The following is a 22,879-nucleotide window of genomic DNA, read 5'->3' on the forward strand; positions in this document are numbered from 1 at the left end:
CAAGGGTTAGGGTTAGGGTAATTTTGTTCAGTATTTTTGTGATTTTACTTTTTCTTTTCATGAAACTTTGATGCGATTAATTACAATAAAATAATATAGTACTAGTACATGTTTCTGGAGTATATAGATTATAGGAAGATGTGATGTGAGTGCCAATGAGACAACTCTCCATACATAGTCGAGTCCATAGTCTTTTTATATAGATGAGAAAATCAGTGAAGGAACGCGGTTCCAAAATAGTTTTATAATGAAATAAAAGACGACTAACCACATCAACCCTTCTTAGTTATGACAGGAACATATATATATATTGACACCAGTTTCAATGGTTAGGGTTAGGGTTAGGGTATTTTTGTTATTTATTTTGAATTTCACTGATAACAACAGGATCTTGTAATACTTTCCGGAATGTTTCAATTCCCCGTTATTACTTTGTATTTTATATGGAAAGCACTGCTTCCTGTTATTAAAAATCTGTCAACAAACACTTTGTCAGATCATTAGATGTATTTAAACATGTAAAACCAACATTAGATCGTTACTTGTGTAATGGGTATACTTTAGACAATCATTATTCATGGTAAAAACCTTTATATCAGAAATGTAACCAAACATCACTACCACAGCGAGCCATAGGGACTTGTTTCTATCCAGGGGCATGGGAACATTTAGTCCTATAACATATGACTTCGCATTCTTATTCAATTTTTAACGTTTTTATACTGATATTTTCATTTATTTTTTTTGAATGCGGCTGGCACATTGATAGTAAAAAAAATTTATCAGAACAGTAAATAGAAATAGTAAATAATGCCCCCGAGGTCAAATGTTATAGGACAAGGGAACATTGGGATCACAGGCACTTGTTTCTATACGTTGATAGTGGGTCTTCCCTTGGATAGAAACAAGTGCCTGTTCCTGGTATACACATATAATTATATAGTCGAATTTCTCATGGAGAGAAACAAGCTTGTGTACCATATACATGATATAGTCAACAGCAAATTTCCTGTAAGTTTTCTATTTCTGGGGCAATTGATTGATTCGGGCAATCAGAAAATAATTCAATATTAAAACAAACATAATGTCGATACATGCAGTGATTTTGCTAGCACTTGTGACGTCACTTTCGTAATTTACGAAATGATTATCGCATTGACCATGTTGACGAAAGTGTTTCAAACCGATTTCATCACTAGAATTTTGAAAATGTAAAAATATTTTCACATTAGAATACTATAAATTTACCTGTCTTTATGTTTTTGACAAGTTTATGACCCCCAGGTAATTAACAATTGCAACAGGTGTTACAAGTTATGATTACAACTAATCAGCTTATCGCCATCGGATGGGTCACTAATCCGTTAATTATTATTAAACCTCATAATTGACCATCATAATCATTTCCCCAGGAAAATCGGTCAGTCAGCATTTCAACAACCAGGAGTATAGTTTCGTCATTTTATCAAAATTGTTACCCCCAGACAGTTCGCATTTGCATATTTCTCAAACGATCACAAATTGAAGTTCGTTTGTTGTAGATTTGTCATTTCGAAAGCATTTTCGTCATATTTGATATAAATGTTAATCAGAAACTTTCAACAGTTTCTGTTTAAAATATAGAACTTTATTCAAAACGTTCAATGTTTTCACGAATCAGCAGGTGCTTCCTGTACTGCATGTTACGCATGCATGAAAGTATTTCTTTAACTATTTATAGACACCAAAAACGTAAAATACAAAATCATTAAGTATCAATTAAACAAGAGAGACAAATATATATCTCTCACTTAAGGAATTTAAATAAAAAAATTACAATTTCCTGATGAATCCGGACTTGTTTTGAATTTATTATCCACGTGTCACTTCGCGTTTTCATTTCATTTTAAAACCATAAGTAGAAAAACTTGATTTATTGACTATTCTTGATTTGTTTACAACTTTCATACAGTCATTAAATCGTTCCAAAAAGGATTTAATATATAGTTCCAAGTTCCAACTTCATAGAAATGTTATCCAAATATCACTTAGACGTTTTATAAGAATAATATGATTATGCAGTGGGATAAATATATCATTGCAAGTTAATTTCTGCTGAGATTCCTTGTTTAAAAAAGGTGAAATCCAACTTTAGTTGATCAGGAATTTCCCCTGTAACACACTGAAGAGAAATGGTGAACTAAATGTCTGGATCCCATATCAGAATCTTTCATAATAATGGCCAATACAGTCAAATCATACAAGAACTGCCAATCATTCATAAGTCCTTTAAACTTGTTAAAAGTCAAAGATGAAGCTAGACTTAGATAGTAATATATACATAATTGGTCCCTTGCTGTTACACAAAAATAGGTTGAATTAAATAGCGCGCAAAGTGACTAAAGCCCTCAAAATCCTAGCTTAAACCCTGACATGAGATGGTCTGGTTTGTATTTAAATTCCCGAATCAAAATACATGTATACTGAACCCTCCTCTCAGGATCATGGTTTCTTCGTTCATAGTCCTAGATATAAGATGTTTAAAAAAAAAAAAGATTTGGTATGAGTGCCAATTCACAATGAGACAACTCTCCATCCAAGTCACAATTTGTAAAAATAAACCATTAAAGGTAAAAGTACAAGGTTGGGTGGTAAATACCACCCTGGTATTTACCAACTTGGTATTTGCCGGTATTTACCGCCCCGGACAATACTCCGCAGTGGTTAATACTGGCAAATACTGGTCAATTGAAATTTTCATGGTTGTTTCTACTATTAATTGAAGTAAAAACTTGATAAAAAGTCAAATATCACTTAAACTTTAATCTTTATGCATGTGTCAGCTTATAAAATTAATGAATTGGATATGTTTTATTCATTTATAACACTTATTCTTACTGATTTAAAATTTAGTTATTATGAATTATGATATTGCATACTTAAGATATATATATGTTCCAGACCGTATGAGTATTTGGACCGTACGCGTACGGTCTGGACCGTATGCGTACTTTTTCAAAATACTCATACGGTCGGACCGTATGCGTACGGTCTGACCGTATGCGTACGGTCTGACTAATATTAAAAAGTTGGTCAAGTTTATTAGTTACAAATGCATAAAGCAGATCAACATAACTTAACTATCAAATTAATCTAAAAAAGTTCAATTGTAATTGAAACAAAAACTTTATATTTTAACTTTTTTTAAATTCACGCTAATTAAATCTGTTAGTCTCTTGTATTAAGCATGTCGATCAGTAATACATTAATTGAATTATGATCACTGAAATTGAAGATATCGGAAGTAAACATAATGTTGGAGGTCAATTGTTTTAGAATATTTAGCAACTGCATACATGAAAATGTAAAAAATATTACGTTACTTGAATTGTGTCACCTTGGGCGAGAGTACCAAAATGGGATTCAGATATAAAATTAAACAAATACTTAATTTCAATTGTTCGTTTGTTCATTTTATCTATCTAATTGTAATAAATTATCAATAACAATTTGTAAAACTAAAAATAAAGATTGTGATAAATGCTTGTTTCAATTTAACCCATATGATCAAATAACATGTATGGTCAGCTCGTACTGGACCGTACGCGTATGGTCGGACCATACGAGTATACGTATACGGTCCGGACCGTACGCGTACGGTCCAAATAATCATATGGTCTGGAACATATATACAAATTTACATTTTATTTCAACATTTTTAAATTTATATATTTTTATTCAAATGTATGATTTTACAGGTAATTAAAATTAAAGGTAAATTAAACTACAGGTAAATGAAGTTACATGGGTCTTTTTGGTGTGTTCTCATCTCGCCTTAGCTGTGAATTCCAGGTAAAAAAGGTAAAAAATATACTAAGGCCAAATGGGAATTGAACTAAGGCGAAATGTGAATTTAGATAAAAATATTAAATAGACAAATTCAACCTCTGTGTTTTTATAGCATTTTAACAACATTTAATTAGGGAATTGTTCCTCTTGAATTATTATTTTTAACAAAAGTGACAATTTTTATGATCTTAAAAGAAAAAAAATCCACAATAAAACATATGAGTCAGTAGGAAAGTTGCTTCTTTTATGCTTAATTTAATATAAGTTTCAATTGTATAAATTTTATGCAATTAGAAAGTTCTTAATAATCAGTCAATTATCCTTACATTGTGCATCACAAAGAGTTAAAAAAAAGAAAGAAAAAAGTGTATTCCGACAAACTTGTTTACATATATTACAGAAACTTTAATAAAATAATATTTTTTTTAAAAATTGTGTTATTATATAGAGAATAATACATGGCAAAATCCGTATCATATGTCGTATCATCAAGAGACACTGATATCACCCAAGGGCCTTTAGGCCCGAGGAATGATACGGAATGTGATACAGATTTTGCCATGTTTTTATATGCTTTATCATATATTTCAACAGGAGAGTTAAAAAAATGTATATTATTTGAACTGTTTTCTGATCCATAGCACTTGGTTACCTTCAGTTCTACTAAAATCTGAAAAGAACTGCTCAATTACTTATCCAAAGCACCTAGGTTACCTTACAATTTGCGTGCTGTTGTTTTAAAAATATTTTGTTTATTATTGTATTTTTTGAGCCGAGCGAAGCAAGGCGAAAATTTTTTTGGACCATTTTATGATGAAAATGATAAATACTCTATCTGTTTCTCACTATACCATATTTCAAGAAACGATAGTAACATCCTAGTGGGTTTCGTAATTTGGAAACCCGGGAACAGATAAGACACAAAATGACAAGCAAAAACTTTCAACATTGAAAACTAACTACAGATGAAAAACACGGACCCCGAAAAAATGTGGCGACCTCCGGTGCTCCGAAGGTAAGCAGGTCCTGCTTCTTGCAAGACACCCGTGGTGTTTCTCACGAGGGTCATTTTAAAATCATATTTTCTTTTTCAAATCGTCCTGTGAAAATGAAGACCCTTGTGTTCATGTGCAAAATGTAAATTCTTTGTATATACATGTATATCCGAAGCCGACTAAGTTACTACAGAAAGCCAGGAAGGGGTGGGGTATTTATATCATAACATATAAAAGTAATATTGTTTTTTTCATATTCTAATTACCTAGATGGGAAAGAGTAGTTTCCATACGAGTTTGGCTCCCATTTTTGCTGCAGTAGGTTGACTTTTGTTTCATGTTTTGACAACTCATCATTTGTTAGGCTAGACATATCTGGATAAGGGGGGTCAAACAATGTTATTTTCTTTGCAGTAACGTCTTGTGAAAACGATGTACATGGCTCATTTACATCTTTGCTGGACGAATTAGATAAAACGTTTTGGCTTTCGTTATCCGCTGCCTTCTTGCTAAAATAAAAATCTAGCTTCTTCATTTTTATTTTGATTTCTACCGGGGTTAAACTTTGTGTCGTGATTGTAGTTGCAAGTACAGACACCGCCAGACACGATAATCCGGAAAGACTAAAGACTATCCGAAATTCAATTTCAGGATTTTTTTTTTTTTTTTTTTTTGTGAAAAACATGTGCAAGCAAATGATTTTTTGCGTAAAGGCAGCTACGCGCCTGGCGATTAAGAAGATGTGGTATAATTGCCAATGAGACAACTCTCCACAAGAGACCAAAATGACACAGATATCAACAACAAAAGGTCAACATACAGCCTTAAACAATGAGCAAAGCCCATACTGCATGGTCAGCTATAACAGGCCCCGAAATGACAATGTAAAACAATTCAAACGAGAAAACTAACAGCCTTATTTATGTACAAATAATGAACAAAAAAGAAATATGTAACGCATAAACAAACGACAACCACTGAATTTTATGGTATACTATGACTTGACTTCTTCAAGCTTCGTGCAAATTATATAAGATTCTTCGATCTCCTGGAAAACATCGCCAACCAACATATTAACCTCAGTATGGTGATGGTACGGGCCCCCTCCTTTTTGGGAAAAAAATTGGTTGCTTATATAGGGAATCACTGAAGCATGACTCGAGCGGCCCCCTCTTAGGTCAGTCAGTGGGCCCCCAATTTCTGGATCCGCCACTGCTTACATCCTCAATCTTGGAAACTAGATGAACTTTGAACATTCAAATGTGTACATCAGTGCCTTGTTTTTAATAATATGAACTATATGGAAATAATTCTTATGTCATATGTATTAGAGCTTTTTTCTCATGCTATTATTTATAACCTGTACATTTTCTATATTTAATTTTAGTATGCAAATTTAAAACTGGGGTTTGAATTCAGTGCTGATTCAGAGATGAAATATTTGTAAAGATAGTATATTTGTCTTTAAATTTATTTATTCATTGAAATATGAAATATCCATAGACAATTTGTCATATCAAATAAGACTTTATTTACAAAATATAACACATGAGTAAAAAAATCAGAAAAAGAAGAGCAGCTATAAAAAAGAATTATTTAAAAAGTGGGACACCAAACATAAATAATATTTCTTGGTAGAATTTAACATCAATATAACAAATAATAACTAATTGCAATACTAACAAAACATAATTTAATTACAATGTTTACAGAAGCTCCCATTTCGCCTTAGTTAATTCTTATGTACCTGAAAATTTGTACTAAGGCAAACTGGGATTAATTTTATATAATTATTTTGACAGCTAAGGCGAAATGAGAATAAGCCGTCTTTTTACCTATCACCTGGCATTGCTAGGTGTGAAAATTTAATTACTTAAACAACAGCCTCCAATAAAAGTTGACAGTGCATGGGTTGAAGGTAATAAAATTCTGGCGAGTGACGTTTGCGCTTTTTCATAGCCTTTTAGGACATTTTCGCTTTTTATTTTGGACACTTGCGCTTCAAATCATAGGACATTTGCGCTTTTTAATAAAGGACATTTGCGCTTTTTACATAGGACATATGCGCTTTTGCAATAATTGACCTTATTAAAAGAGTTAAAATCATAATTTTCTTTATGGGTTAAAAGTTTAAAATCATTTCGTAGCACATTTCATAGCACATTGATATATGTTTTAAAGTTTATATACAGCTCAAACATGTCAAAATTAAAAAGACATAAAACATGTGTAGTCATCACAGGTCAGGTCAGATTAGCTTAATAACGGAAGCCCAAGAAAAATTCAATGATCAAATTTAGCTCTTGTTGTTCTGACTGGTATTTCGCTCGCATTTCAAATAAATAATCAAGTTATTTTTTTCTCAATTCCAGACCGGGGTGCCTGTTCATCAATGTAAAGAATCTTTATGTAATTCACCGACTGTTGTTCAATGGTACTCTTCAAAAAGATATAAAAAAAATAGCAACTGTTCATTATAGTTGGCATGGAAGGATTCTGGACAATTTGTCGTATCAATATAAATTAAATTTATTGACGTAATGATTACTTCTGAATTACAGGTAGGCTAGAGGTAAAAAGCGCAAATGCCCGGTCAAATTAATACAGGCCTAGTGAATCAAAATTTAAAGCGCAAATGTCCTATCGTTTTACAGGTAAAAAAGTGCAATCGTCCTGTGCCCTAAAATTCATATATGAAGACTCCCTTAAACAATAAATTATTTCCTGTCTATTTAACTGTGAGATAAAAACCTTCTTCATACTGGAAATGGAAATTTGAAGAAGGGACAAAAAGTTTTTCTTTTACTATAATATTATGTACACATTGATCAATGTAGATCCCTATTTGAATTTACAATAGAATAAGAAATAAAACCATTAAAAATGATTTGAACACTTTCTTTATAAATTAATTATTAATAGTAATTATAAATGACCAAGTAGATAGTGGTTTTTATAGTAATGACCACTCAAAATTCAATCCACCAGTATTTGCCGGTATTTCCCGGTATTTGCCAGTATTTACTGGTATTTACCACTGGCATGGTCAATACTAGTATTGACCGCTTTTTTGCCAACCTTGTAAAAGTACTGTCTTCAACATGAAAGTTAGTCCTGTAAATATATATGCCTTTCACACAATTATATTTTCAGTATTTTAAAAACGTTTTCATGCTGATTTTATCTCAATCATGTCAATGATAAAACTGCACATGGATATACATTTTCAGGTCCAAGGTACCCTGTGCAGCTTCTCTCTTTTACTGCAATACTTATAAGAGTAATATAAGTTAATGGAAGCTTCAAAAGTGTTTACTTCTTAGATTTATCCAGCTGTTCACAATAAACATGATTGTAAAACACTCATACCAATCATACGACATCTTTTTTATATCATCAAATATACCAGGATCAATTGATGATTTTTCTACATACAATACATACCTGCCAGCATTTTCAAATGACCATGGGGGCCTGGGGGTTTTACTTGCAAAATGGCTCTGAGCCTCTCATAGTCCTACAATACCTGTTAAGGGGCATTCAAATGCATTTTAATGTTGTTTTTATGCTTCTGCGTAGTTTTACAATCTCAGAGTCATGGTAAATTGATTGATTTGTTTTAAATTGTGGATAAAATTGCTGTTTCAAAATTTCAAATTTGAAGCCTCTATGGCTGAAATCCCACGCATATTGGGAAGTATGCAATGTAAGACTCATCAGTGGTGCTTGAATCTAAAAAGTGGGTAGACTGAATCAAGTTATGAAGTTGAGGAGTATTGAAAACCCTCCAAAAATGGTTCCAAATCACCCTAATATGCCATGCAAATTTGCCTAGGGTAGAAAAACTTATTGTGTTTTGAACAATTATAACATTCGTTGAAGAGTAAAAATGGCAGTTTTAGTCAATATGGTTGTATCCCCACTAACAATGAAGTTATCTTTTCCATTTATTAAGAATATTTTTTCTCTTTTGCAGAGAAAAAAAGAGGATGATTTGAATGTGACATGAGTCAGATATCTCGGACAAAGTGTAAAGAAGCCACACCCAGGTGTGGACATGTTGCTGCTAGTTACGGCCAGTATATGATTGTGTGGGGTGGATATTCTGTATGTATACAAGTTTTTACTGAATATTTTATACATTTTTTGTAAGTAATAAGTTTTGGATATTAAACAAAACAAATAAAACAAAACAAATAAGGACATTAATTTTTAGAAAACAATGTGCAGAAAGAAAGATAAGATATGTTTACATTCTGTGATAAAAACACAAACAGATTTTAGCATCCCTCTTGTTTTGTTTGCAATAAGCCATAGAAAAATAAGTACCTTGTGTATCAATGCATATGTTATGGCTTTATGGCTAAAGGGGGATAATTCTAGTTAAAATATCTGTTATATGATTGACAATGCAATAAAAAAAAAGTATTACAGTGTCATGCACATAATGAATGCAGGTGCGGATCCAGAGGGGGGGTTCCGGGGGTTGGAACCCCCCTTTTTTTTGGACGATCAATGCATTTGAATGGGGACATGTAATTGGAACCCCCCCTTTGTCCTGGGTTAGGAACCCCCTCTTTTTTAAATGGCTGGATCCGCCCCTGGAATGAATGTATAATTGAAGTCTGAACCCATATTACCACATTTGTTTCATTATCTTATATTTTAGAAAGCTTGTTATTTATTGTTCCCTAAAATCTACATACACATCATACATGTATTTGATCATATATTTTTCAGATAGAAAATAATTTTCAGTATTACTTAGCAGCCAAAGAATTGTGGATTTACAACACAGAAAATAAAGTTTGGTAGGTTAGCTTGTATTATTTTAAACAAACAATTTTTGTTTTTATTTTCAGTCTGTTAATAATTTTGAGTTTTATCTGCCAGCTAATGAATTGTGGGTTTACAGTACAGAGAATAACATCTGGTAGGTTCTTAAAAGTGGTAAACAAACAGAATGTCACAGGACAAAATACAGGACAGAATGTCACAGGACAGAAAGTCTCAAAGGAGTAGGGGCATTAAGGCTTGGATTTTGCCCCAAAAAAATAAATGTTTGATATCTATTTCCAATTGGCACATAATGTTTAGAAATGCATAGGTTCAAGAAATATAAAAGAAAAACATAAAGATTTTTATCTGATGACGTCACAAATACGTCATTATATGTACTATTTTCCCAAAAACGATGAAAAATACAGATTTTATGCATTTTTCCATCTTTATTCTGTTATGGAAACATCGTGCCCAGGCAAGAAACAACAAAATGATTTAAAAGAAGCTTTATTATTACTATTGACATGATCCCACCAAATATAAAGTTGTTTTCTTGGGTGTGCACATACTTTTTCAATCTAAAATATGCATCAAATTTGATGAAAAACAAGGAAAACATGAAATTTTACAAAATATGCAAAATAAATCATGATTTGTTGCCATGGAAACTTGTTCAATTTCAAATTTGCTTTGTTTCTCTGAGTACCTTGTACTGTAGTACAGTTTTCAGTTAATTAAGAATACATATATGATAACTTTAAAATTTGCAGTAATTTTTGGGCCAAAAAAGGGCCTTTATGCCTCTACTCCTTTGATAGGACAAAAAGTCACAGGACAAATGTTACAAATAAATTGTTGAAAATTGTTTGAATATATTTAAGAAAAAATCTTGAAATATTTCCATTTTATTACATATATATATATATATATATATATATATTTATTTTACAGTTTAGGAAATTTCTTTGTACCATGAAGCCATAAAAGTACCTAGCCACTTTGACATTTTTTTTTCTTAACAATTTTTTTATCATCTTTGATAATTTAGAAATTAATTTGGTTTACAAAGTTGGTTTATATACATAAGTTTAAATAATCTCAAAACTGAATTGTGACTTTTGACTGTGACTTTTTGTCTTGCATTCCTTAAAAGCTATATATATAGCATTAGTCAAGGATTTTTTTTTTTTTGTTATGGATCACCATTACTGTTTGTAGGAGCACTAGGCTTAAATTTTCCTGTGCCACCTTTATTTAATATTCAAACACCATGTTTATTATGTCCTCCACCACGTTTCAAAAGTAAACAGATTGCAGTAACATATTTTACATTTGATGAAAAGCTCATTATGTTTGTGAAATATGGTGAATCCAAAGAAAGTTTTACTTACTTACTTACTTACTTACTGGATACCCGCAACACAATTATGTCATCAGCAATTCAGAAATCTTATTAATGTTATCAGCAGAGCCTACTGGGATGTGCATAGACAGCTGATTTCATTATCTACCTTGTTAATGTAGGGACTTACACAAAATACAAAATATTTAATATTGGAAATGAAAAATTGCTATACCACCCATAATTTAAAATTTATAAAGACTTAACTCTGAATAATTTTTTTTACCTCCAAGAGAAAAAAAGATGTTTGATAATACATGTATGATTATATAGAGTTACCTCCCTTTTAAGTTTTTTATCAATTTTATTATTTTAGGCATTGTATGAAAACTGACCCTCAACTATGCCCATTTGAACTCTCAGGTGCCTGTGCTTGTTGCTATGGAGATTCTATGTATGTATTTGGAGGTCACAACAGCTTTGGAAACAGCAATGAGCTATACAGACTAGATTTAAAGACATATACATGGCACCTTCTTGAATCTGACCAATCACCAAGTCCGAGAGATAAAGCTGTGGCCTGGTTCTATAATCAAAAGTAAGAATACCTCAAATAAACAGTTGCCATGCCTGCATATGAATTATCATTAAGTTTGCCCGTTTTATAACAAGGATTTTGAGCTGTTATGCATGAGAGTGTTACCTTCTTAAATATTGAAAAAAAAATCTTTCCATAGTTTTTTTTTTTATGTTTTACTTGAATCTGAAAAGATGAAATGACTCAATGCACAAGCTTATTTTGCTGGCATGAATTCCATCACAAACAAACTTATATGTGGCACTTCATTTTATTATAAATGCTGTAACTATTAATATATTTTTTCCTGAACATGCATGAAATATTATCCACTGGAAGCAAACAACAATCAATTGATATTTATCAGTTGAGTTTTAGAAAGTGTTGTTTCTTTTTGAAGACTGCTCTTTGATGTATTGTCATTGATGACAGATGTTTTGTTGAAAACATAATACATGTCTTAATTTCATGTCAATGTTATTTTTCAGGTTTTATTGCTTCAGTGGATTTGGTCCATCTATGAGTGGTCACATGACAGATAATGGGGCATATGTTGAGGATTCAGAGAATACTGTAGTAAGTACCAGTAGAAGTTAAGTAGTGGGTACCAGTCTAAAAGTGAAAATGTGACTTCAGGTTCTTCCCCACAGTTTGGTACCAGTCTCAGCTCTAGTAGAGGTTGCATATGAAGTCTTTGCATTTAGCTGACAGTTTCTATAGAATTCACAACTGATCAAGCTAAAAATCACTCTTGTCTTGTTGGTTGAATCACTTTTGATCAGGTTGATATCTGGTAATTAAAGGTGACGGTGATTTATGAACATATATATCAAATGATGAAAATGGGAAATTTTAGAAGGGGACTTTATTTGCAACAATTTTTTATCTGGAAAGGATAGCAGATAGCTGGAAAATAAAATGTAAGCATTATTTGACAAAAAGTATATCAGATAGCTGGAAAATAAAATGTAAGCATTATTTGACAAACAGTATATCAGATAGATGGAAAATGGAAGCATGAACATTACAATCAATAGAAGAATTTAAGATGTACCAAAATGCCACTGAGAAAGATTTACAAATAAGAAAACATAGAACAGTAATTCCATTACACAATACTAATTGCATTACAGGTAAAAATGAAAATATAAAAATGGAATGCAAGTTTTACTAGGTGAGCCATTCAAGGCTCTTATGAGACTCTTGTTCTCAATTTATCTTGTCAAGAATTGTTTTCCATTGTAGTTTCCAAGGAGAGGTTGGAACAATCAGCTATGTGTATATGACACAGTAAATAAAGAATGGACAAATCCTAAGTGCAAGGTAATAACTATAACTTATTGGTTAATATATGGGAGAGGGGTAAATCTAATCTGGGACAATCTTAGACCTAAATGACTATATATATATATATATAAAAATAAGGAGAGGTGCCAATGAGACAACTATTCACCAAAGTTCAAATGTAGTTGATGAAAGTAATAAAAGGGCAACCATATGGCCTTCAACTATGAGAAAAACCCATACCATATGGTCAGCTTTTAAAGCCATGGCATGAAACATATAAAATAATTCAATTGAGAAAACTAATGGCCTAATTAATAACAAAACAATTTACCAAAATCAAATATGACATACATGAACAAATGACAACCACTGAACTAGACACATGCACACAAGGACTACTCAGGTGTAGATGAATGTATTTATAAATAATAGTTACATGGATTTGAGTAAATCTGAAATATTTTCTATATTTAGAAAGAAAAAGTGAAACACACGCTCTATTGATTTTTTGTCTGAATATTTCCACTTACACATAAATGATAACATTTTAACAGTAGCACAAGTTCAAAGTAACATACATATAAATTACCTAAAAGCAGTTTGTTTAATGGGAAAAGTTAAGATTTAAAGAATTATACATATTGCATATATGCATTTAAATGCAAATGTTAATACACTGAAAAACACTATGATTCACAATAAGCAATATCTCATTTGTAGCATTAATTCTTTGCACTTTATTACCAGGGTGATGTCCCTTTACCAAGAGCAGCTTCATCAGCAGCTAGAATAGGTTCTGATGTGTACTTATTTGGAGGAAGACATAAAACCACACGGATGAATGATCTTCATTGTCTAGACTTAGAAACCTTGACATGTTCGGGAGAGTAAGTGATTTTAAATAATAGGTTTTGAAACATAAGTTCTGATTGGACATGGTCAGGAAAGTAAGTGGTAATAAACTATAGTGTTTGTAACATAAGTTCTGATTGAACATTCAACATTGTCAGGAGAGTAAGTGGTTCTAAAATAAAGGGTTTGTAACATAAGTTCTGATTGGACATTGTCAGGAGAGTAAGTGGCAATATGTTAAAGGGTTTGTAACATTTAATTTGATTGGAGTCAAGAGATTAAGTGGTAGTAAAGTATAATGTTTGTAATATTAGATCTGATTTGCCATGTTTCTCAAGAGTACAAAATTGTTTAAAAAACTATCTTTAATATTATTTTTGATTGGACATCATCAAATGATGTCATCATGAGTAAGAGGACATTAATTAAAAGCTGTTTGTTACTAAAGAAGACATTTGGTTTTCGCACTTTATGAAATTTAAACACAAGGTTTATGACCATAAAAGGAAGGTTGGGATTGATTTTGTGAGTTTTGGTCCCAACAGTTGGGTCAGGATCACTAATAGACCTTGAGATGAGGAACTCAGATGACGTAATTAAAAAAAATATTAGTCTGCCATACAATTGTGGATGCTGTGATTTTAAAAATGGACATAAATGAACAATAAGAACTGTTTTATAGAGCTGGTGTGATGAGAAAAGAAAGATGTAGATTTGACCTGAAATAAATTATTAGAAAGGACAATTTTTTTATTGAATTTTATGATCAGAATTTTGGGATTATTTCATGAGGAGAGTGACATTTTTCAACATCTTCCGGGGTCCATCAATTTGCGAAAAAAGTAATCTCACTTGCCACCCCGAAAATTTAACCAGACATGTATAAATGTATCAGCTTCGATATGAGCCATCATACATGTTCAAGTAAACGATATGGACTGAGCAACATAGGAAAACGTTACCATTACCGCCTATGGAGAATTAATTGTAAATGTATACCCAGTTAAGGAATTAGGGGCCAAAAAGGGCCCAAATAAGCATTTTTCTTGTTTTTTTCGCACAATAACTTTAGTACAAGAAAACAGAAATCTATGAAATTTTAAAATAAGGTTTATGACCACAAAAGAAAGGTTGGGATTGATTTTGGGAGTTTTGGTCCCAACAGTTTAGGAATTAGGGGCAAAAAAAAGGTCCCAAATAAGCATTTTTCTTGGTTTTTGCACAATAACTTTAGTATAGGTAAATACAAATCTGAAATTTTAACACAAGGTTTATGACCACAAAAGGAAGGTTTGGATTGATTTGGGGAATTTTTGCTCCAACAGTTTAGATTCAACAAAAAATGTATGTATTGGGTTCTTCAATATGCTGAATCTAACCATGTATTTAGATTTTTGTCGAGCCTTCGACTTTAGTCGAAAAAACGAGACTAAGCGATCCTACATTCCGTCGTCGTCGGCGGCGTCCACAAATATTCACTCTGTGGTTAAAGTTTTTGAAATTTTAATAACTTTCTTAAACTATACTGAATTTCTACCAAACTTAAACAGAAGCTTGTTTATGATCATAAGAAAGTATCCAGAAGTAAATTTTGTAAAAATAAAATTCCATTTTTTCGGTAGTTTACTTATAAATGGACTTAGTTTTTCTGCGAGGAAACATTACATTCACTCTGTGGTTAAAGTTTTTAAAAAATTTTAAAATAACTTTCACAAACTATCCTTGATTTGTACCAAACTTGGACAGAAGCTTGTTTATGATCTTAAGATAGTATCAAGAAGAAAATTTTGTAAAAATAAATTTCAACTTTTCCGTATTTTACTTATAAATGGACTTAGTTTTTCTGCAAGGAAACATTACATTCACTCTGTGGTTAAAGTTTTTAAAATTTTAATAACTTTCATAAACTATCCTTTATTTGTACCAAACTTGTACAGAAGCTTGTTTATGATCATAAGATAGTATCAAGAAGAAAATTTTGTAAAAATAAATTTCAACTTTTCCGTATTTTACTTATAAATGGACTTAGTTTTTCTTTCAGTTAACATTACATACAGTCTGCAGTTAAAGTTTATAAAACATTTATTAGATTCATAAACTATCCTTGATTTTTTTACCAAACTTGGAAGCTTCTTTCAATCAAAAGACAGTATCGACAGGGAAATTTTTATTGATGTTTTTCCTCATTTTTGTTGAGTCTGCAATTAACAGCAAAAGTATGCGAGACACTGGGTTCCATGGAACCCTTACGAATTTTTAATATTTGGGCCCGGATATCAAATTGGTCCACATTGAGGTCTAAAGGGTCTAAAATCGAACATTATTTGATTTCATCAAAAATTGAATTCTTAGGGTTCTATGATATGCTGAATCTAACCATGTATTTCGATTTTGAATATTGGACCATAAAAGGTAAATGTCCAATTTAAAATTTTTAAGTTTTTAAGTTTAAGTTCTAAGACCACATTCATTCTGTGTCAGAAACCTATGTTGTGTCAACTATTTAATCACAATCCAAATTCAGAGCTGTATCAAGCTTAAATGTTTTGTCCATACTTGCCCCAACTGTTCAGGGTTCGACCTCTGCGGTCATATAAGCTGCGCCCTGCGGAGCATCTGGTTTATTATGAAACTTAATTTTCAAATTATAGTTTATAGAGCTGAAACTGTCTAGTTTGTATTTTATCGAAAACCAGAAATATTTGTCAATGAACGAAATATGTTTTTTATTTGTAGGTTGAGGACAGAGGGTTGTCTTCCTTGTGGAAGGTCATGGCATACATTGACTGCAATACCAAATAATAGGTTATTTTTATATGGAGGCTTTGATCAAAATAATACACCTCTTAGTAAGTGATCTTTATATGAAGGCAACAGTATATATACAGCTGTTCAATATTCATAAATAAATTAAGCGAAAACAAATTTGGGTCACAAATCAAGACCGAGGGAAACACATCAACTTTAAGAGGAAAACAATGGAACAGCAGAAACAATGATGAGGGTGAATTCGTCAAAGCCCTTCATAAACAGAAATTAAAATTTTATAACGTAAATTATACCAAAATTTATCTAGAGGTCAACAGAATATCCTGAGCAATAGACAAGTGTATATATACTAATGTGTCAAGCAATATATTGCCCCTAGTCTTGGAATTTGTTTATGAATACAGTGACTATCAAATTCCTATCACCAGTACCAAATTCTGTGACAAGAACAATAAGATGTACAAGGTTCTGTGTTTCTGTATTTTCTTGCCTTTGAAAAGGGTTATGTAGAAATCATATTATCAGTACTATTAACTTTTAGATTCTTGAAATTGAGTTGGTCCTTGTTTTTTTTTTATTAGAATGCAAAACAAAATATCAAATTCTAAAGGCAGAGTGATGATTTTTTTTATTGATTTTTTTCTTAGTAAAACTGTATCAAGTAAAGTAAATATCCCAAATAGATTAGATTACACATAATTTTTATTTTTATATCTAGCAAAAGAGTATCTCATGTTGAACTACATTTTAAGTAATTTCTAATGCTAAGAGACACCTTTTTGATAATGATAATGATTATGATGAGAAATGGTTGGCTAGAAGAACTTTTGAATATTTTATAAAATGTCTGCCAAGATTTTTTTTGCTAAAAAATCGTGTCAACTAATTGCCTGTGATCTCCTCTTAGGTGATGGGTGGATACTAGATACTATTACACTGTCATGGTGCCACTTAGATTATCTACCTTCAAACCAGCCACGTCTGTGGCACACATCAACTTTATCAACTGCTGGAGAAATTATTATCTTTGGTGGCTGCTGCAATAACATTTTAGATTATTCTCTAGAAAATGTAAGTATTATCTACCTTTAATTAAAAATGATATCTTCTTCTTCTTATCATTTGCCTTTACACTTGATTACCAGTCTCCTCAACAAATCTGGTGGTCTTCTGTAGGGGTCTGTATAGTTTCTCTTTGAGTGTTGTTTCTGAGTTGAGGTAGCATGTCGTTCTTCAAAGCTTGTAGCACAGAGAGGGCATCAGTCAGGAATACTACTTGAGTTGTATTATTGATTTTGTTTTTGATGGAGTGTGCAGCATGAATAAGGGCTTCTTCTTCAGCTTTTTAGTTTGAACAATGTAGGCCTGTTGGTATTGCCTCTGACTGTTGATCTCTATTGGAGTACTTAATGTATATACCAGCCCCTCCTTTTGTTGTTGCATTTGTGGCTGACCCATCTGTATGTTCTCTTACCCAGGTTTCTGAAGGGTACTCTTCTTCAAGCATGCTCATTGTCAGTGTATTCTTTACATTGCTAGTCTGTTCATCTTTGGTGGTAATGAGCGGAACTGAGGTCTGGATGGTGACATTTCAAAGTTTATCTTCAAACGGGTTGTTATTCATTGTGAAATATATTTAGGTAGAGCTTCCTGGTGTTTAAAAATTATGTGATTCTTTAGATAGTAAGGCTTCTGTCTGTATAAAATTGAGAATAGAAATGGGGAATGTGTCAAAGAGACAACAGCCAAAGGCCACCAATGGGTCTTCAATGCAACGTTTAATGTGTACCTTGAAATACCAATTCTAGCTTTTATTTGCCATGAGAGAGATATTGACGGTGTTGGAGAGCTGCCATGAAGCTCTAAACTGTAATTGTGCATACCATACTGTCTTCCAGTTGGTGCCAATATATTATGCTCTTGACAAAGAGAGAGTTCTTATATGGATGGCTTATTCTTAACTGATCTTTGAATAGTGTTGAAGAAACTTTAAGCTATATTTATGGACATCCAATGATTTGAAAATTAGTATTTACTGCTTCTTTACAATGGAATTGATGAATTAATTAGCATCACCACGGAAACCCTGTTTGAGTCCAATTTGACTCAGGTTCTTTATGATATATTTGCATTAGATCATCCAGTGAAAAACAATTGAGGCTTTGGGGACTTTTGTTTTAGCCAAGCACAAGCATACATGTAAGAGGGATGGCTACTTTGATAATTACCATTGTGAGAAGATGCAGAAAAAATATTGTTTTTTGTCTCACTTGACTGAGTGAACCCGAGTCATAGGTAGGCTGTTTCTGGCATCAGCAGTGGTGGTGTCAACAATGTATAAGTTTCCGCTAAGGTCTAGTTTATGGTGAACCACTAGTAGTAAGTCAAAGATATTTGGTATGCAGTTGTATTAGTATTGGCACATCTCATTAACATGAAGATTATTAGGCCCTGCCCCCTCAGTTATTGTCTATTGACTTTGAAACTTTTGCTTAGTTTTCATGTATTAGTTTGTGATTAGGTTGGTTTATTGGGAACCACTAGTGTTAAGTTAATGATAATTGGTATGCAGTTGTCTTAGCATTAGCATATCTCATTTCCATGGAGTTCATTTGGCAAAGCCCCCTCAGTCATGGTCTATTGACTTTGAAACTTTTGCTTAGTTTTTATGTATTAGTTTGTGATTATGTCGGTTTATGGGGAACCACTAGCTATATATATATAGTGGTAGGTCAGTGATATCTGGAATACAGTTGTATTAGCATTAGCACATCTCATTACCATGGAGATTATTTGACCTTGCCCCTCAGTAATGGTTTTTTTACTTTTAAATTTTGCTTCGTTTACATGTATAAGTTTGTGTTTAGGTTTGTTTAAAGGGAACTACTTATGATAAGTCAATGGTATTTGGAATGCAGTTGTATTAGCATGGGCACACATCATTTCCATGGAGATTGTTTAGCTATGTACCTTCAGTCATGGTTCATTGACTTTGAACATTTGCAAAACTTATATGTTAAAGTGTTGATATTTTAATTTCAACATTTGCCATATGAAAATTACAAAAAACGAGACATATATTTGTGATAACAGTTTATCTAGATTTTAAAAAAGATGAAATTTTATATTTTTCAGAAAATTAGTGGAGAAGTATTAACCATACAACTACAGCCATATTCTCTATTAAGGTAATTATATCATCTTGTAAAATAACGAATTCAGAGAAGCAAAGAAGAAAAACTTATTCAGTAGTGCTAATTTGACTTAAAATTATAAATTATATGATTTTACTTGAAAAAATCAACATCACAGTTGAAATGAAAATCATTAAAAGAGTGGATAAGTGTGAAGATGATAATTTCAGATCAAAATTGGTTGAATATAATAAAATTGAGAATGGAAATGGAGAATGTGTCAAAGAGAAAACAACCCTACCACAAAGCAGATAACAGCCTAAAGCCACGAATGGGTCTTCAATACAGCATATTTATCATACGATCTTTTCTTAAAAATTGTAAATGAAAAATTGATTTATTTCCAGATTATGTTTAGATGATGTATACCAAAGAAAATCACAGACTGAAGACTTATGGGAGGAGCTTCCTCAACCCTTGTGTCTATGGTTACAGGATAAAAATAAACTTGAACAGATTAGTACGACTTATGACATGGATAGTGACAGTGAAGGTGAACTTGGGGTCAATGAACCGGGTCTGGCATGTTCTATATCATAGCAACCACCGTGTCTACGGTTATAGGATAAAAATAGACTTAAACATTATATGTATCAGTTATGACACGGATAGTGTTGATGGTGAACTTCGGGGTCAAAGAACTTCTACATCATAGCAACCATTGTGTTATTAATACAACAAGCACACAGATGTCTTACTGGTCTTACATCATGGAAAAACTATTGAATTATAATCATGTGATAATTGATACTATCTTAAATCTGTTTTAAAGTTTTCTAATCAGTGGCAGATCCAGCCATTTTTAAAAGGCGTGTTCCAACCAAGGATAAGAGGGGGGTTCCAACCCTATGTTCCGATTTAAAAGCATTTATCGTCAAAATAAGAATGGAGTGTTCTAATCCCCCTGAACCCCCCCTCTTTGAATCTGCCACTGCTGATCATGTTGATGAAAATTAAGATATATTGTGATCTCAGCTTATCCTTTTGAACTTTTTGTATTGCTAATCATTCTATTATTTCTTGAGTTTTGTCAACTTATATTTGTTCTACCTTTTAAAGTTTCCCTGGTAACTTTGTAATAAACAATGCCATTATATCTGTTTGTGGTGGAACAATAAAATTGAGAATAGAAATGGGGAATGTGTTAAAGTGACAACAACTCGACCATAGAGCAGACAACAGCCGAAGGCCACCAATGGGTCTTCAATGTAGCGAGAAACTCCCACACACAGAGGGGTCCTTCAGCTGGCCCGTTAACAAATACAATATTCTTTATTCCTTTTATTTACAATTCTGTTAGGGAAAAAATAATGTAATATTTATTCCAGTGGAAATCATATTCAAGAATTTTTATTCCATTTGGAAATTAAAAGTTGTAATAGTTAAACCATTATAGGTCAAAGTACTGTCTACAACACAACAGGGCACAAAAAATGATTATGTAAAACCATTCAAACAGGAATGTTTACATCCTAATTTAAATTTTCTTTAAATTATAAGATATTTTACTCTCATGGATATCTTTTTATGCCCCATATATGGGCATTATGTTATCTGGTCTGTGCGTCTGTTCCTTCGTCCGTTTGTCTGTCTGTCCCGCTTCAGGTTAAAGTTTTGGGTCGAGGTAATTTTTGATGATGTTGAAGTCCAATTACCTTCAAACTTAGTACACATGTTCCTTATGATATGAACTTTCTAATGTTAATTGGAGTTTTCACCCCATTTTTACGGTCCACTGAACATAGAAAATGATAGTACATACTAGGGACACATTCTTGGTTTTTTTTTTGAAAAGACTGTTCATCAGTTACATAACATTAATACAAGAAATAATTATGTGGATTAGATAGAATTCAGTTGTTCCTGATGATGGTTTTTAAGGCAATTGATTATGGAAAAAAAGTTTTTGTGTTTTTAAGGATAAAAATCGATAGGAATGGGATTGTTTTCTTTGCAATCAAAACATTGTATGTTGAAGAAATTATTATTTGTTTCATTGAGCATTTGTATATGATTGTACTTATATCTCTTTTGTTATGAATATGTATTTTGTAAAAGTATGAATTTTCTGTTTTGTTTTTGGATTAAGATTGCACAAAATGCAATCAAAACCATATGGTACTGGCTTGATATCTGTATCTTTCATGGTTTACTTTTGATTTACTAAAAATATAGTGCATTGATCATAACATCCTATAATCTTATCCATGAACATTTTCCAAAATTTATTTATTAAATATATATGATCTGTTATTCATGTTAGAAAATTATGACATATTGTTACCTATCTGGGAGCAGCAGAGTAAAGTTCAAAAATCCATTTCTTGTTTTTTAAAAATCCTTTTTGTGAAGGCAAAGGAGTTACCTATGACATAACAGGAATAACCTTGGGGTTTTAAAAAGTAAAATCACAAAAATATGGAACTCAGAGGAAAATTTAAAAAGGAAAGTTCCTAATCAAATAGCAAAATCAAAAGCTCAAACATATCAAACCATTGAATAACAACTGTCATATTCCTGACTTGGTACAGGCATTTTCTTATTAGCATCATAAACTGTTTAATATCTTAAGTGTGTAGTCTGTTGTGCATGTTGGTATGCAAATGTACATCATACTGTGACCAACATAAATAATCAAAATATCGGAGGTTAGCTGACAGTAGTCAACAATAGATGAGAATCTAAAATGTTGTGAACTGAAGAGACTGTCGATGAGCTGTCATCAAATTGTATCTTTCTTATTATGAGGCTGACTTCATACAGGAACTTATTAGGAAAAAGATAAGTTAGCAATATCCTTAAACTCTATTTTCCGCTATAAAAATGATGTTCTGTCACTAAATAATTCAAAATTTGGTGACTATGTCGAACGCATCTATCATATTGAACTAGAGATAAAGGATACAACAGATACAGTTAAGTCGGCCTCATATCTTGACTTATTGTGCGTATTGTAATGCGTTTACTTTTCTGCATTGGCTAGAGGTAACCCCGCCGCATTTTTGCGCCTGTCCCAAGTCAGGAGCCTCTGGCCTTTGTAAGTCTTGTATTATTTTAACTTTTAGTTTCTTGTGTACAATTTGGAGTTAAGTATGGTTTTCATTATCACTGAACCAGTATATATTTGTTTAGGGGCCAGCTGAAGGACGCCTCTGGGTGCGAGAATTTCTCGTTGCTTTGAAGACCTGTTGGTGGCCTTCTGCTGTTGTCTGGTCTATGGTCGGGTTGTTGTCTCTTTGGCACATTCCCCATT

At 32.2% G+C, this 22,879-nt stretch overlaps 1 protein-coding gene across 2 annotated transcripts; it reads left to right on the forward strand.

Moving 5' to 3' along the window:
* The first annotated feature begins 445 nt into the window (after window positions 1-445).
* LOC143069536 (kelch domain-containing protein 1-like) lies at window positions 446-21,686 on the forward strand. 2 transcript variants are annotated; one of them, XM_076244220.1, is made up of 11 exons: window positions 446-580; window positions 8,800-8,930; window positions 9,564-9,634; window positions 11,324-11,545; window positions 12,013-12,100; window positions 12,770-12,847; window positions 13,559-13,698; window positions 16,400-16,512; window positions 17,340-17,503; window positions 19,568-19,620; window positions 19,974-21,686. In XM_076244220.1, the coding sequence occupies exons 2-11, from the start codon at window positions 8,829-8,831 to the stop codon at window positions 20,164-20,166; spliced, it is 1,224 nt and encodes a 407-aa protein (XP_076100335.1). In that variant the 5' UTR covers window positions 446-580; window positions 8,800-8,828; the 3' UTR covers window positions 20,167-21,686. The 2 variants fall into 2 exon arrangements, with proteins under 2 accessions (XP_076100335.1, XP_076100336.1); XM_076244221.1 differs by lacking the exon at window positions 9,564-9,634 and adding an exon at window positions 9,686-9,756.
* The last annotated feature ends 1,193 nt before the right edge of the window (window positions 21,687-22,879 follow it).

The sequence above is a fragment of the Mytilus galloprovincialis genome, chromosome 3 (assembly GCF_965363235.1).
Source record: "Mytilus galloprovincialis chromosome 3, xbMytGall1.hap1.1, whole genome shotgun sequence".
In the NCBI taxonomy this organism is placed as follows: Eukaryota; Metazoa; Mollusca; class Bivalvia; order Mytilida; family Mytilidae; genus Mytilus; species Mytilus galloprovincialis.